Genomic DNA, 17,403 nt, shown 5'->3' with positions numbered 1-17,403 from the left:
CTTTTTAAAATCTTTTTTTAAATTAACATACAGTGTATTATTTGTTTCAGGGGTACAGGTCTGTGATTCATCAGTCTTACACAATTCACAGCACTCACCATAGCACATACCCTCCCCCATGTCCATCACCCAGCCACTTCATCCCTCCCACCTTCCTCCCCTCCAGCAACCCTCAGTTTCCTGAGATTAAGCGTCTCTTATAGTTTGTCTCCCTCTCTGGTTTCATCTTGTTTCATTTTTCCTTCCCTTCCCCTATGATCCTCTGTCTTGTTTCTCAAATTCCTCATATCGGTGAGATCATATGATAATTGTCTATCTCTGATTGACTTATTTGCTTAGTATAATACTCTAGGAAAAACTTTGAATGCTCATTTAACTAAGCCTTGCTTGGCTTATTAAAACACAGCATTATTTGTAGTCTTCTCTGAGTGGAGAGGTTATTGGAGTGGTAGAATTTTTCCTTCCAGAGAGTTTTGCAAATAAACTGTTGCACTAATATAATTATAGATATAGATAGGAATTGTGATAAGCCTACTTTAAATTGCCCAATTTAGTTTTTATTTAAATTATCCAATTAATTATAGAATCATTACTTGCTTGAAGGTTTACGGCTCCAGGAAAATTTTCAATTTCCCTTGAGGTGATCTATTTCTTGCTTTGTTCAGAAAGAGGGCATCCCAGTAACAACAGGGACTTACCCATGATTGTGAAATGCCATTTTTGTTTTTGTGAATGTAAAACAAAAACAAAAACCCAACAACAATCATTTATACTTGTATAAATAAAAAACAAAAAGCCTAGCATGGTCTTTAGCTATTAAGGGTTAAATGTAAGTTCTGATTGAGTTATGACTGTGGAAATTTTTTCTAACACTTTGAAAAATTCCTCCTTAATAAGAGACAGAGAATAATCTACCATGGTATCATATTTTTTTTCTGTTAAATGAAGCAACTACAGTAAGTTTTTATTTGTCCACAGTAACCAGTGCTATTAATGCAAAAAACAAAAACAATCCAACACGGGCGTCTGCCTTCAGCTCAGGTCATGAGGTCCTGGGATTGAGCCCAGCATCCTCCAGCCCCGCATCGAGCCCCCCACTGGGGAAGCCTGCTTCTCCTCCTCCCACTCCCCTTGCCTGTGTTCCCTCGAAGTGTCTCAATCTGTCAAATAAATAAAATCTTTAAAAAACCCAACAATTCCTTTGACACTACTCAAAATGAACAAATTAAATTTGATTTTCATTAGAATATAGTTATTCACATGAATGGCATAGAACCAAGCCATATGTGTGTGTGTGTGTGTGTGTGTGTGTGTGTGTGTATGAGAATACGAATGATTATTGAGCATCTTCTGACAAGAATGCAAAGTTTGTCTCTCTCTTTATAAAAAGCAGTTACAATTTGAGGACACTTCATGTTTGCCTCTTTTTGCCAGCACTAAGTCTGTTCCATTTGCATCTCTCTGTTTCATGAAAAGATTAATTCTCCGCTGCTGTCTATGACACTATTTGTTCAGGACAAAGACCACAGGCAAATGTCTTGGTTTGTCAGCAACATCTCTTTTCTTCTTTGATCTGCTGTCATCAGATTCACTGTCAGATAAAGATTTTCTTTTTGTCCTATCTTTTTCATTAATGGCTTTTTCAGGATTAAGAAATTGTTTAACTCTGGATGATCTAAATTTCTTCAGGTTTTCAAGTATTATCAGAATTCGTAAATCTCTTCCATTTAAGGAAGTACTTACCCTTCCCATTCTCTACATATTGGTACAGGCTTTTTCTACCACCAAATCTTCAGGCTCTTCAACTCTTATATCTGTTTATTTCCCAATTTTTTGGAATGTAGCTTTATTGGAGGCCATTTAAAATTGTGGAGTTGAAGAATTATGCTACTCACTCCCTCCCAGCAGCTTAGTCTGGGTTTGAGACATTTCAGATTTGGGGGGGGCACATTCCAAAAGACGGCCATGGAGAGCTGCGCAAGTGGCCACTTAGTTTTTGGGATAGGTTGTTATGCAACAATAGATAACTGATACAGGGACACTTATACTCAATACTTTAAGGTGGCTAATGAAAACAAAAATCGAGTCAGTTGAAGAGAACTAGTTGTGGTACTGGGTAATTTCAAACTTTTTTAAGTTGGATAAAGAACGAATTCATCTTTCTTTCTTGAAAAAGCTATTTGAAGAGTTTCTTTCTGAGAACAAGTGACTGGCAAATGGTTCTGAGGCTGTTCAGGTTGCCACACTGGCACAAAAGACTGATTCAGGCCTGACCTCTAAGAAGATACTATTAATGCTCCACTAATAGTTGCCCATGATATTGTAGTACAGTTTTCTGGCACTTTTCTATCTTTCCTCCTGGTAATTATCTTGAAATCTCTTCTAAAGCTATGAAAAGAGTTTCTGTTCGTATCCACCTATCCACAATTTGGAATTACTGTACAGAGAAATGAGAAATTGCCCTGATGATGAACTGGACCTACTCTCAATTTGATGAAATAGTAAGGCAATTTATTTTAGCCATTAATTAAGAATTTTACCCAATTTGTACTTTACTTGAGCCATTTAAATCAAAGACTATTACATAATGGGATAGAAGGAAAAGGTCACACGAATTTGAGCGGTAAAACACGAGACATCAAATCAATCCCATTAAGAGCTGGAGGTTACTTTGCTTTGCCTTTGGCTTCTTCTCCCTTCAGGAACATGAATGGCATTTGGCCACAACTTGACTCTTGTCAATTTTATCCTTTACCACCTACTGCTCCATTTTCCCCACTTCCAGCCCCAATTATGTTCCTCAGACATACATGCCTTCACACTCTTGTTCCTACTGTATTCTACCTTGAACATCATACATGTCTAGCCACTCCTCTCCCCCAAGGTTCTGGACCAGCTTTATATGGACAAGCAAATCTAAGTTTCTAACATACACCAATAATAAGAATCTGTCTATACAATTAACCATGAAGGTCTTTTCAAACCTAGTAAAACACAAAATGTCCTAAAAAATTACCCAAACTTTTGGAGAATAAAAAAGCCCCTCAGTTTGCTACCTTGGGCTTAGAGAATTTACATGTCACTCTCCAGTACAAAATATTCACTAGATATTTTTAAGAAATGTTAAGTAAATGACTAAACGAGTCCTCCCAACAATGACAATTTTATTTGTTGAGTTAGGGCACACTATACGCGCATGGTCAAGATATTTAATGAAACGCAATAAAGGCTTTTACTGAAAGAGCACTGTATTTCAAGCATTTTGTTAAAATCATCTAATTTAATTTTATAATCCCAACTTAATCTTCTAATTCCCAATTTTTAGCAGCATGACAACAGCGGTGGAGTTAAGGTCAGTGCAGTGGTAAGTGTTAGACACGGAGACACTTCAGGACCCTCGGAGGCGCCCTGAGGGAGGCCGCAGTGACGTCACAGAATCTCGGTTCGGTGGTTCTCTGGGACAAGCTTTGTCTAGTGGCCCACATTGGAGCCCACATAAAATCACCAGCAAATGAGGTGGGAGAGGCGGCGCAGGGTGTCTGGGCGTCTGTTTTCTGCTCGTGGGAACACATGTGCTCGCTACGGAGGAAATTCCACCCAAAGGCCCGCCGGCCTGACGCTTCCCGCCGCGGCGTTCCCGCGACCCCGGGGCAAGGGCAGCATCCCTGGCCTGGACAGCACCGCTGTGGCGCCAGGAGCTCGAGACCAGGCAGATTCGGTCGGGGGTGACGTTGAGGCTGGAAGGTACCGGGACCCTCTCTCGGCCGGCACAAAACAACCACTCTGAAGATCCCCGCTGCGGGTCTTGGTACTAGCCCTCCTTCCTCGGCTTTGGGTCTCCCCCACAAGAGCGCAGGCGCCCAAAAGCAACCGCACTTCCCTCGCAACTTCTCGAGGACGAAAGGGGCGGGCCCTCGGCGGCGGGCGCTGAAGCCCCGCCCCTCCCGCGCGGCCTGCCGGATTCGCCCCGCCTTCTCAGCGCCGCGGACGGCTCTTCTTCCTTCTGCGCCACAGTTCCCAGTGGCGGCCCTGGTCCAGGTTTGAGCTGCGAGCTTCGCGTGGAAGGCGGCGGGCGCAGGTCCCGGCCCTACAGAGAGCGCGCTGCGCGCCCTCTTCTGCCCCGGAGCGACGGGCCGCGGAAGTGACGTGTGAACGAGCAGGAGCTCGTTTGAATCGGTTCCCGGGTGATCCTCGCGCCTGCCGCTGCTCGGCCGCCGCCTCCGCCGCTGAGGGAGGAGCTGCAGCGCGCCGGGCTAGAGGCCTCGCACCGCCTCGGGGGCTGGAGCTTAGAGCGCCGCGCGGAGTCTGCACCTCGGCCCTGAGCGCGGCCGCGGCGGCCGCCGGCGCTGCTGTTTTTTCTCCTCTCCCCCAATATGGCAGCGGCGGGCGGCGGCGGGCCCTCGGTGGGGACCGGAGAGGACGGCGGAGGCGACGGCTGCAGGACGGTGTACTTGTTTGACCGGCGCGATAAAGAGTCCGAGCTCGGGGACCGGGTGCTGCAGGTCGAGGAGCGCTCAGACTACGCAAGGTTCCGCGCCTCTGTGTGTCAGGTACGCGAAGGGGCCAAGGAGGGATGCGCGGGTAAGAGTTTGGGTTGGGAGGGTGACGAGACACTCAAGTTGCTCACCAAGGGCAATAAACCTGTCACCTCGCCCTACTTCTGCGGCCTTGGCTTCTCTCTCCCGGGTGCCCGCCATGCCTGTGGCCCGGCGACTGGAAGCCTTGGGCCGGTCCCAGCCCCGGCCTGGGAGTGCAGAGCCAGCATCTCCGTGGGCCTCCCCCTGCCCTTTTACGGGGTCGGAGTGGGGGTGGTTCTCGCTGCCCGGGATTTCTTACGTCGGGTTTAATTGGCCCGTGGCGACCTTAGTACTCTAAGGCCTTAGTACTCTAAACTTATCTTCCAGTAGGGATAGGTACTTGTGTCTCTTCGTTTGGAACTTTAAAAAAAAAAAATACGAGCGCAGAGTTAGAACCTGATGCCTTTGCTAGGAGTGTGGCGATGGTTCAGAGTTCTGAAATTCCTGAGTCGATTGACCTCAGGTGCATTCAGTGATACCATAATTTCCCCAGTTGTCCTGTCAAGGAGGTTTATGGGCCCGCCCTGACAGGGTCCTTCCGTTCTCCCAGTTAGCTTCGCAGGTGGAAGCTGCCCTTCTGGTTTTCTGAACCCTAGCCCTTGAGAGTTTTAGAACTAACTCGAAAGGTGCCTGTGGGCAGTTGTGGAACACCAAAGAAGGGTGTGTATGCCCGAGTGTGTATGTGTATATGTATGGGTGAGATATACGTGTGTGTGTGTGAATGAATTAGTTTGCTTTAAAAATTAATGACTACGTAGGAAAAGCTACTTTAAACTGAAGAATTTTTTTTAAAGATTTTATTTTTATTTATTTATTTGACAGACAGAGATCACAAGTAGGCAGAGAGGCAGACAGAGAGAGAGGTGGAAGCAGGCTCCCTGCAGAGCAGAGAGCCCGATCTGGGGCTCGATCCCAGGACACTGGGACCATGACCTGAGCCGAAGGCAGAGGCTTTAACCCACTGAGCCACCCAGGTGCCCCAAACTGTGAAGAATTTTATAGGTAGGAGGTGGAGGAGGTACCTGAGCTTTAAAGGAGGAATATAGTTCTCTGCAGACTTAACCACATGAAGTTCTTTTTAAGCTACAGAGAACACTTAGTTTCCCAGGGAAGAGAACTTTGTGTGAAGCATAGTTTTAAATTGATTAGACTGATGATTTAGTACTGTTCTAGACACATAACTCTATAGTTGCTGAAATAATTGAAATCAAGACCCACAGAATAAAAGGGACTTGAGAGCTAGGACCTTGGTTTGTTCACACCTGTATTCCCAGTGTCTAGAACCATGCCTGATACACGGTAAATGTCAAAATTAGAATGAATGAGTGAAGAGAAAAATGTATAAAGACTGAATTAATTCTGTGCCTGGAGATAGCAGATTCCCATGTATATATGAAAACCAAATGAATGAGTGCTCATCTTTTTTGATGAATGTTATCTATTCAAGACCATACCAAAAAGAAACTCTTTATGTTTATTAATTTTGTTGTTAAAAAGATCTGCAAATTAAAGGAAATATGGAACCAGAGGGGGGGAAAGTAAACCTTTTCGTCACTGTAAAGTTTACAACTACTGGTAGCACTTGGGATTATTTCTTTGTATTCTTACCCCAATATTTTATAGCTATTTTTTCATTTAATATTTTAGTATTTTTCTATTTTAAGGCAAGTCTTCCTAATCAAAGTTTGAAATGGTTTGTTTAGTACTACTGTTTACGTAACCAAATCCCTTCTTTTTGTCGACATTTACATTACTTCCAATTTTAAGTAATGCCATGATAAACATCTTTGAATAATAGTCTTTTATGTCTTTTATTTTTCTTTAGTTTAGGCTCTTGGAAGTTTCCTCCAAGGTCAGGAATATTTTTAAAGCTCTTGATAGGTATTTTCAGGTTGGTTTTCAAAAAGGTTGTGCTGATTTACTTTCCATCTAGAAATAAATTCTGTCCTATGAGAAGTCTCACTGTTAGATGGGGGAAGTATTACTACAGAAGTGGAAAGTCACTTTTAAAGGTGGGTGGCTCACTTAAGTCAAACAGATAGTACAGTCTCAAATTAGGATTCAAACCCAGAACCCATGTTCTTTGTTATACCTCTTTGCCTCAAATTAAGTTGTAATAGGGAACATATATATTTATTCCACTCTTTAAATATATATTTTTAAATATTTTATTTATTTATTGAGAGAGAGCAAGAGTGCGTGAATGAGCCTAGGGGAGTGGGGAAGGGAGAAGCAGACTCCTCGCTGAATAGGGAGCTGTAGGTGGCCTCAATCCCAAGGCCCCCAGATTACAACCTGAGCTGAAATCGGATGCTTAACTGACTGAGCTACCCAGGTGCCCCAGTCCTTCGGTATTTTTTTTTTTTAAGATTTTATTTAATTATTTGACAGACAGAGATCACAAGTAGGCAGAGAGACAGGCAGAGAGAGAGGGGGGAAGCAAGCTCGTCACCAAGCAGAGAACCCGATGCGAGGTTTGATCCCAAGACCCTGAGATCATGACCTGAGCGGAAGGCAGAGGCTTAACCCACTGAGCCACCCAGGCTCCACCTTCAGTATTTTAATCTGAAAACCAAGGAGACTATTTCTTTTGACTAATTCTTTCTTGACTAATTCACTTCTTCCTGCTGGAAGAGACAAAGGTTAAATTTGACTAGAAGTGAGAGGGAAGAACTAGTAGGAAAAAAAAAAAATGGAAGGCAAACTTTTTTCAGAGAATTTACTTTTTAAAGCATCATTACATTATATAACCTAATCCCATACTAACATTGTTTCCATTACCTACATGAACAGTTGAATTAAATTATTCAATTAAGTCCAAGGTTATACAGATACTAAGGAGTGAAACTGGGATTAAGAATGGAGTTCTGTTTGATTCTGATGCTTGTTATTTTTATTAAAAAAACTCCACAGTGCCCACACTGTTTACTGAAGCCTTCATTTTCCTTGTGTGTGTGTGTGAGGTGGGAGGTAAAATAGTGCACTAAATTAAAGTTTTTCATTAGAACTTAAACCGGTAAGTGTTTGTAATGCTAGAAAGTATCATGGATCCTAAACTTATTTGGGGAACGCTCACCTTGTGGAATAAGGTAGCAATCAAGAGGACAAAAGAAGAAAGAGTAAAAAAAAAGGGGGGGGGAAGGGAGGAAGGAATAGATCTGGAAGAATCCCTTAGACCTGTGATAAGCAGCTTTTGACTCACTTGAACCCTTGTGGCCTTGCAGACTCAAAGATTAGAGGATGATTCATTTGCCTAGTTCTTAAGATATATTGAGACATTAAGGGAAGTACGTAAATGTTTCCCTCTATCTCCATATTTAAGGAAATGCCTACTTTTTCCTTTGTATGGTTTCACTATAGCTTGTGACCCTACCATGGCACTTATATCATTGTACTAAAAAAAAAAAATTTCTGTATGGTCCTTGAGGGCAGCAGCCTTACCTAATGGTTGGTTTATAGCTGTTTAGTTACATGAATCACTCTCTTCCTTTAAAAAGAACTTGTACATAGGGTGCATATATTAAAAATTCCAGAAGATGAGGGGCACCTGGCTGGTTCAATCTGTAGAGCATGTGACTCTTGATCTTGGGGTTGTGGGTTTGAGCCCCATGTTGGATGTGGAAATTACTTAATAATAAAATCTTGAAAAAAATCCAGAAAAGGAAGAAATATAAAAGTAGATATTGGAAGGAATAAAATAGTAACCTGAGGAAAGTTAACAAACTTTGATAATACCTTAAAATACCTTACACCATTGCTGAGCCATGAAGTCAGCTTTGAGTTTCTTAGAGGTCAAAATAAAGGACAGATAATTTATAGAAAAACTACAGTGTCTATAGAATAAAAACATTCCAAGTGCTAGTGAAGCAAAGCTTTGACTTGAGAAAAACTTTTCCCTAGATTCCTTATAAATCCTGGTAAAATGGACAACATCCCTGGACAATTTCCCTAGATTCCTTATAAACCCTGGTAAAATGCAGGGTAGGATATTTGTGTTACTTTGGGTAGTGCAAGCTGTGTTAGTCAGTAACCACTCAAATTTTTTTTAGAGATTTCTCACTCAAGTGCAGTATGGGTGTTCCTTGTCTGTGAGTGATTCAGGGACAAAACCATTGGATATAATGTCAAAGGACAAATCATTGAAGGCTAATTTGCAGAGTTTCAGAGCAGTGCATTGAAGTATATAGTTTCTGACTTAACTCATGGATGAACTTTAAAGTATCTGAAGATTTCATGGACTACAGTTTAGTTAGCCCTTTATAGATCTTGCTTAAAATTGGCTTTTGAGAGAAGTTGGGCAGCAAGTAGTTTGAGGCTGACCTATAGAGATGGAAGGTAGGTAATTTTTATTACCCATTAAAGGCACTTCCATCTTCATTACCAATTAACCCAGAAAAAGATGGGACCAAAGTGTTCATATAAAAATGGAAAAAACCTAGTCAAGACACTTGCCCAGATAGAACCTTATCCTGCTTTTGTGTAGGGAAAGGCAGAGGAGGTATATCTGTATTCAAGACCAGGTTAACATGAACACATGAAAGTCTTTAGTTTATGCCTGATAAGATAGAATTAGGCTAAAAATACAGAGAGAAAAGGATATGCCATCTTGAACAAAAACATAATAATTAAAAATATTTAATTTATATTTGTCAAATATCAATGCTTCTAAATATTTGGAAAAATTATTGAAGAAATAATTTTTATATAGAATTACAAGTAAAGAAAAAAGATAATTTAGTATCTTTTTTTTTTTTTTAAGATTTTATTTATTTATTTGACAGAAAGAGATCACAAGTAGCCAGAGAGGCACGCAGAGAGAGAGAGGAGGAAGCAGGCTCCCTGCTGAGCAGAGAGCCCGATGTGGGGCTCAATCCCAGGACCGTGAGACCATGACCTGAGCCGAAGGCAGAGGCTTAACCCACTGAGCCACCCAGGCGCCCGATAACTTAGTATCTTAATTGAATAATAGATTAATGGAGAAGAGCATATGGAATAATTAGATATAAATATTTAATTTTCAGATTTACATAGATCTTAAAAATTCAACTGGGCGTGTAGTTTTTTCAGTAACTGTAAGAACAAATTTTGTTCTGCAGGATGCATAAGCACCTGATCTAACAAGTGGGACACGGTAGAAATAAAGTACTTCTAGCTAAGAAGTAAAGACTCAGTGCACAAAACCCTAAAGAAGTTCTGTAAAAACAGTTTTTTATTTGTTAAACAAGTACAATTTAATTCCCCATCCGTTTATATGCATAGCTTCATTTCTGTGGGATGGAATTGCATGGGAGATGATTATCTTCAGTATTAGTAAAGGATACCAGATTGCTCTTCTATATAGTTGTACTGATTTTCAGTCTTCTCAGCAGTGGATAAGGTACAATTTCCCTATATGGAGGCCTATACTTTATATTATCAGGACCTAAAATTTTTGCCAGTCTCATGAGAATGATAAGTTATTTTAATTTCTCTACTAACTAGTGAAGATGAGCATCTTTTCATATTTTCTAGTTTTTTCCTTTATGGCTTGCACTTTTTACATATTTTCAGAGATCTTTCTCTTTACTCAAAATTATTCCCCTATGTTTTCCTCTAAAATTTGGGTTAATATGCAGTGTCTTTAATTCTCTTGGACTTTCTTTTTGTGTATGTTGAGATGGGGATTTTATTTTACCATTTTTATGCAGTTAACTAGCTGTTTTATTATCATTCATTGAAATTATTCTTTTCCCACCAATTTATAATGTCACCTCCTATCAAGATCATCTCCATATATATATGTGTGTGTGTGTGTGTGTGTGTATACATACATACACACACACACACACACACACACATCTGTTTCAGGGTCCACTGTTCTTTTCCACTAATTTATTATAGTATATTTTACATTACAAATTTTTTCTTATAGAAAGCTTCAAACATCCTTAGAGATAATAGTATAATGAGCCCACATTAACTCATCATCCAGATTCAACAGTTACCAAGTATTCACCACACAAGCATCATCTTTGTCTTTTGTAGCATATTCCAGTTCCTGGTTCACTTTGCTCCTTTCTATTTCACATGCATTTCTGTGATCATACCATCAAAATTAACATCTTAAAATATCATCTAATAGCTTAATCCATATTCAGATACCTATTTCAAAATGTCTTTTTTAATAGTTTATTTAAATCCGGATTCCAACTGGGTCCTCAAATGTTGAATCTGGTTTTTTATGCATCTTAATTCTTTTAAAATTTAGAGCATTTGAGCAAAACCCTCTTTCCCCAGTCTCCTTATTTTTCCTGACATTGGCTTGTTGAAGAAATCAAGTAGGTTTTTCTTTAATAGTGCACATTCTGGATTTGTCTCTGCTCCTTTATGGTGTAACTTGTTTTATCTCCATATATCCTGTAAACAAGTTATTTTTAAAGGTTTATAAACAAAGTTTAGGTTCAACTTCTTTGAGGTATGGAGGCAAAGAATACTTATAGGTGGTGCTGGTGCTTTATGTTCTATTATATTGAGAAGAATGTAATAAATGGATATTTCTCCCCCTTAACAATGCTAAGATAATATTAGTGGGATTCAGATAGTTCAACTGGATTCCTTCATAATAAAATTTGAGCTGATGGTTCATCTAGTGATGGTGATATTCTGATTGCCATTCCTCTTATATTTATTAGCTGCAGTTCTCTAAAGAACAGCTTTTCCTCATCAAGTAGAGCCATTTGGTTACCTGTAACTATAGTTGGTACAAAAAATCAAGGTAAATGCTTTATTCTTTCCCTTTAATTAGTTTTTAGAGTTAGGAGTTGGTGCCTTAATTAGTTTCAGTAGGAACCAATAGGGTTTAATATAGCTATTGAAGATTCAAGTATTATTAGTTTAGATTTCTTTGAGTTGTCTTTGGTGGTAAGACTGTTCTAAGATTAGTCTATCATTACCTGAAGCAGAAGTTGGTCTTTTCACTTAACTGTATATTGTTGTTTAATTTTAGAAAGAGTGTATATCTTCTAATTTTAAAGATATATAAAATTTTAATGAAAATGTTAACTCATTTTTCTAATTCTCATTTTTTGATTAGTTGTAAAATTTCAGTTTTGAAGTGTTGAAACTTAGTTTTTTTATGTAAACAGTAATTGTTACAAGATTCTGATATACTTTCAGTATTTTCATCTTATAAACTTGAATGGCATATTTATTTCCTTTGTGTAATAATTGATTTTATCCCTCTCATTTTGGATAGACACTTGGCATTTCAGCCGAAGAGAAATTTGTTATTACAACAACAAGTAGGAAAGAAATTACCTGTGATAATTTTGGTAAGCAGTGCTTAATTGATGGCTTTATATTTAATATGTTCTAGTACATCATAGGGCAATAAATATTTCATTACACAGATAAGTAACTAAAACTATTGAAATTTTGGTTACTTTCTTCGAATGGAGGAGGAAACGGACTATATATGCGCAGTTTATGCAGAGGTCATTTTTTTTTCTTCTTTTTTAAAGATTTATTTATTTATTTTAGAGAACACATGTGTTCAAGTGGGGGGAGGGCAGGAGGTGGGGAGAGCAGCTTGAGAAGACTTCCCATAGAGCATGGAGCCTGAGGTCTACCTCACCACCCTGAGATCATGATTTGAGCTGAAATCAAGAGTCAGATGCTTAACCGACTCAGCAACCCAGGCGCCCTGAGGTCATATTTTTAAAACAAGATTATAGAAATATAGTTATCAGTTATGGCTGCAGATGGTGAGATGTTGTGCAATACCTGGTCACATTTTTTTACATGGGCCTTCAAGAAATTAATTCTCATGAACTTGGATTCTTCCATTGTATTTTTTTTTATCTAATTAGATTTTGGGACCTGCCACGTTTTCATATATGATTCCTTTTAAGTTTAATCCTACTTCTCCATTCATTTTAATGCCTCTCTAATGCAGTTCGTCATCTGATTTCCTGTGATAGTTTAACGTATTAAGAATTGAGTGTTTCAGATGAGTGGAAGTATTTGGGCCTATTCTCCTGTACTATCCTTAATAAAATACAGCTGAATTTATAGATAGATCCATTGTTTGAGGGTTTGCCTGTACTATCTTTAAAGATATCTTATAGATACGATTTGCATATTCAGAATTACAAATCAGTTGTATTTCTGGTGCTATGTAGCACTTAAGATATTACTTCTTAATTACAGATGACACTGTTAAAGATGGAGTCACTCTATACCTGCTACAGTCAGTTAATCAGTTACTACTAACAGCTACAAAAGAACGAATTGACTTCCTACCTCACTATGACACACTGGTTAAAAGTGGCATGTATGAATATTATGCAAGTGAAGGACAAAATCCTTTGCGTAAGTATTACATTTAAACTAATTTTTGACAAACTGTTACTCTTTTATCCCTTGACCACATGTCACATTCCTTCACTGTTTAAAAAAATTCTTTCTACTTTAATTAGAAGATTATGACCAGTCATTGTGAACTTCCTTACTTTAGCCTTTTCATCAATCAGTATTTCTTTTCTATCAAAGTCATTTTTAGAGTAAAGATACCTCCCTTTAAAACTAATCTTCTATACTGATTCATTCCATTTTAACTCAAAGAAATGTACCAACCTATCTTTCCATCTCCTGTGTACTCTTGATTTATTCTTCCTGGCTTCCTGTGGATGTCTCCCAATTGAGAATTTTTTTTTTACCTTGCAAATTTGTGTGGTTGAATTACACAAGTAAGTGGCTTGTGTTCTGGTCTCCATTTCTTTATTATTTCTTTACACCTTACTTCTCACAAGTTTTTATCCTACCTTTGGACTATTTGCTAGTGATCTTTACAAATCAGTTGCTTTAGAGAGTCTTTTCTGTCTGGACCCTGCCAAAGTGTTTATTACTACTTAGATGTTCGTTATAAACTTTCATATTAAAAATATTTTTTGTGTGTATGTATTATAGTTTGTAGGAAATAGAAGACATAGATGAGCAGAAAAAACATAAAGAACATCTTATCTCTACCATCCAGATAGAACCACCACTTATACTTTGGTGTTTATCATTTCAAGTTTTTTTCTATATTTTTTTCTTTTTTAGTGGTTTTATATGGAACATACTCCTTTAACCTACTTTTTTGTTTAAAATATAATGAACATCTTTAATATATATGTCAATGTGTATTTGTTTTTAGTGTTTATGTAGTATTTACATAACAAATTTCTTTCAAAAGTGTTCTTTTAGACGTTTAGGTTGTTTTCAGTCTTTTTTTATTGTTACACATGACTGAATATTCTTTTGTCTAAGTCATTGTACACATCCTCACCCTGAGTACTAGTAGTAATAACTATCAGCTACTGTGCCAGGCAGCATGCCAAGTTCTTTATGAACATCATCTCATTTAATCCTTAATCCTGTGTGGTAACTAATGTTACATAATGACCCTACTTCACTGAAGAAACTTGAGGCTAAGAGATTTTAGGTAGCTTAACAAAGGCCATCCTGATAATAAGTGTTGGAGCCAGAATTTGGACCCTAGCAGAGGAATTACAGAGCTTGAACTCCTAACCAGTCTACTTATTACCTCTGATATTGTTCCTTATATATAAGGAAGCTCCCATCTTATTTCTCCCATCTTAAAAACATCATATTCTTTCACCAGCTAACTGCCCAGTTTTTGCTCCTGTTTATAGAACTCCTCAAAAGAGTTGACTGTATTTACTATCAGCAGTGGTGCTTCTCTTCCCATTCTTTCTTATTCATTCTCTTGTACTCTTTGAGGGTCACCCGTGGCTAAATCCAGTGATCAGCTTTCAGTTCCCATTTTACTCAAGGTAATTACAGTTTATCACTTTTCTTCCTTGATAAAATAATCTTCACTTGGCTTTTGAGAAACCATACTTCTGTTTCTACCTCACTGGCTGCCTTCTTTCTTCTCTTCCCTTCCCATCTTTTTCTTTTCTTTTTTTTTTAATTGAGATAAAATTGACCTCTCTTCTCAACCTTCTTTATATTGAAGTGCCTCACAGCTTAGTCCTCGGTCTCTTCTCTTACTTCCTTAGTGATCTTGTCCAATTACATGGTTCTAAATACCAGTGTTATGGCAGTGACTCCTCAATGGAGGTGGTAGAAATGGTATTTTTTTTTTTTTAAAGATTTTGTTTATCCGTTTAGAGAGAGAGTGTGTGTGAGTGGGGTAAGGGGCAGAGGGAAAGGGAGAGAGAGAATCTCAAGCAAGCTCCACACTGAACGTGGAGCCAGATATGAGGCTTAGCTCATGAGCAGTCAGCCAAAGTCAAGAATCAGATGCTTAACTGAGTCATCCAGGTGCCCCAGAAATGGTAATTTTTAGTCAAATACTGAAAATAATGCCAGACTTACCTCTTGAATTCCAATTCTGTCTGTCCAGCTGCCCATGTGATATCTCCACTAGCATATATTAAGATGGGAACCCTGATCTGTTCACTGAATCCTAACTACACATAATTTTCCCATTCAAATTGATTATCACTCTGTTTTTTTGTTGCTTAGGCCAAAAATCAATTGATTCTTCTTTGTCTCATTCCTTTCATCCAGTCTGTAAGAAAATTGGATTGCCACTATGTCATTATCTTCAATATTTATATAGAATTGACCATTTATTACCATTTCTGTTTCTAAAATCTGACCTTGAGGAATTACCACCTAAATTCTATAGTAGACTCTTAATTCATCTCTCCTTTCATGCCTGTCCACATAAGGTTTGAGAAGTCAGATGTTTACTCTTCTGTTGAAAACACTTCTGCTGAAAACACAAGAGAGAACAGAGGTTTACTCTTCTGCTAAAACTCCCGTTTCACTGAGAATAAAAGCCAAAGTCTTTATAATTATCTGTATGACCTTTGTAGCTCTGCTTTGCTATCAGCTTTTGTTTCTGTAACTCTTCCTTTTTGTTTTTTCACTCCAGTACCAGCTGTGTACTCAGCTTAGGGCCCTCTGCCTCTTTGCCCAGATAGTCCCTGTCTCATTCCCTCATCTCTTTCAAATTTTATTTACCTATTACCTTCTCAACAAAAATTAACCTTGATCACCCAATTTAAGATTAAAATGTGTTCCCTCTGTGACTTTACTATTATTTGATCTCTTTTTTTCTGCTTATTCTTTTCTCTATCACATAGACAACTGCATAACATACTAAGGAATTAATTATTATATTTCATTTTCCATCTTTCTCATCATTTTTCCATCTTTCTATCTAGAATGTTAACTCCACAAGAATGGGACTCTTGTCTGTTTTGTTCCTTTCCTAGATTAATGCCTGAAAATAGTGTTCAAATATTTGCATATTGAGTGAATCTTTAATTCCTTCTCTGGGGATAGATTTCTAAATTTATAATCATGGAGTCAATAGGTACATTCATTTTTAAGACTTTTGATACATATTATCTTTTAGATTAATTGTACTAGTTTTCATTCCTGCTGTCATTACATGAACAAGCAGAAAATCTCCCTTTTTAAGCTCTTGCTTTGATTGCTGTGATTTTACGGTACATTCCTAGGTCTTTCCCTGCTTTTGTTTCATTTGCCTTTAGTGCTGCTTTTGGTTATTCTTGACCTATGGTGGATATCTCTTCAAGTCATGCTGCTCTTTTTTTTTATACTTTACTCCTAATGAGGTGATTTAAGTCTTAATTATTCTATTGGCAAAGCAGAAGTCCTTACCTATGACTGTTTTTATTGTCTAAAACCTGGTATCTATTCTTGCTCCCTATGGAACACCTCTACTCATTGAGCTTTGATAGAGTGGTAGGGCATTGCATCTAAAATGGAGAGTTTTCTTTCCTCCTCTCTAAATTTTCCTTTTATGAGAAATATGACCATTTATCCAGTTTGGTCAAAGACTCAAAACCATCTTTGTTTCTTTTTCCTTTTTTTTTTTTTTTTGTACTTTCATATGTAAGCAGATATCAAATTCCAAAAATTTCTTCCCCCCAAATTTCTCTTACCTCTTTTTTCCTCCCATTTCTACAGTGTTCCTTTTCTGTTTTCTAGACTTAATACCATTGGCCAGATCCTTATATCTGATTTGTGGTAACTTCTTTCTAGTTTATAAACATAGCCATCCCATAAGTGTTCAGAGTGTGGAATGCTTGCTGGGGTGCTACTCTGTGGATTAATTACAGTGTTAGTTGGATTGCATTACTTCATTGGTAGTAAGAGACATAAATTTGGTGTGTTCCCCTTTTTAATTAGGGAAATAAAAGTAGGAAATAGTTTGAGTAGTGACCTTGAAGAAAAAAGAATGTTAGTTAATAATACTGAGCCAGTGATAAGTTGAATATCAAGCTGGTTGTGTAGTAGGAAATAATTAGCAGTTCTGTGTCAGTTAGACACAGTCTGCCGTTTGATAAGTTGCTGTTTATCATAGGATTTCTATATCTACATTAGTTCTTAATAGACATTTTTATAATTGCTTTATATTTGCAACCCCTGCCCTGCCTTGTTTCTGAATGTGTTTACTTTTGACTTGTGCATGATGTATTACATACCATGAACTAGTATTTGATTTTATGGTTATGGTCTTTTGTTTGTCTCCTATGTCTGTATGTCTGTCTTTAGATTATAAACTCCTTGAAGCCAGGAATCATGGCTGGCTGACTCATGCCGTATAGTGCCTTACAAGTACTGGTTGATGACTGCTTTTTAATGCTGGTGGTGATTGATGATGATGCCTTTATTGTGTATTATATCATTAGGATCAGGATAATACTTTAATTCTAGCTCTTTGGAAAATAAAAGTGATGGCTTAAGGTACTTCAGAGTTTCTTCTACTTTGAACTTTTAAATGAAGTATTTGGGAGGAAAA

General features: G+C 38.2%; 1 protein-coding gene across 2 annotated transcripts in view; it reads left to right on the top strand.

Annotated features, from left to right (window-relative positions):
• Positions 1-4,067: 4,067 nt before the first annotated feature.
• LOC111142431 (structural maintenance of chromosomes flexible hinge domain containing 1) overlaps positions 4,068-17,403 on the top strand; it is a 163,703-nt gene continuing 150,367 nt past the window's right edge. Inside the window, exons 1-4 of one of the 2 annotated variants that reach the window (XM_022495551.1) lie at positions 4,422-4,550; positions 11,812-11,887; positions 12,765-12,926; positions 17,157-17,348. Coding sequence is in view for 1 of the 2 variants with exons in the window: in XM_022495550.1 (XP_022351258.1) it covers positions 4,374-4,550; positions 11,812-11,887; positions 12,765-12,926 (415 nt within the window). In the remaining variant the exon portion in view is untranslated. Of the gene's footprint in view, positions 4,551-11,811; positions 11,888-12,764; positions 12,927-17,156; positions 17,349-17,403 lie in introns of both variants that reach the window. The other variant, XM_022495550.1, reaches the window with a different exon arrangement.

The sequence above is a fragment of the Enhydra lutris genome, unplaced genomic scaffold, assembly GCF_002288905.1.
Source record: "Enhydra lutris kenyoni isolate GAN:26980312 unplaced genomic scaffold, ASM228890v2 scaffoldscaffold8, whole genome shotgun sequence".
In the NCBI taxonomy this organism is placed as follows: Eukaryota; Metazoa; Chordata; class Mammalia; order Carnivora; family Mustelidae; genus Enhydra; species Enhydra lutris.
The sequence above is the reverse complement of the archived record's forward strand: the minus strand, read 5'-3'. Positions and strand labels throughout refer to the sequence as shown.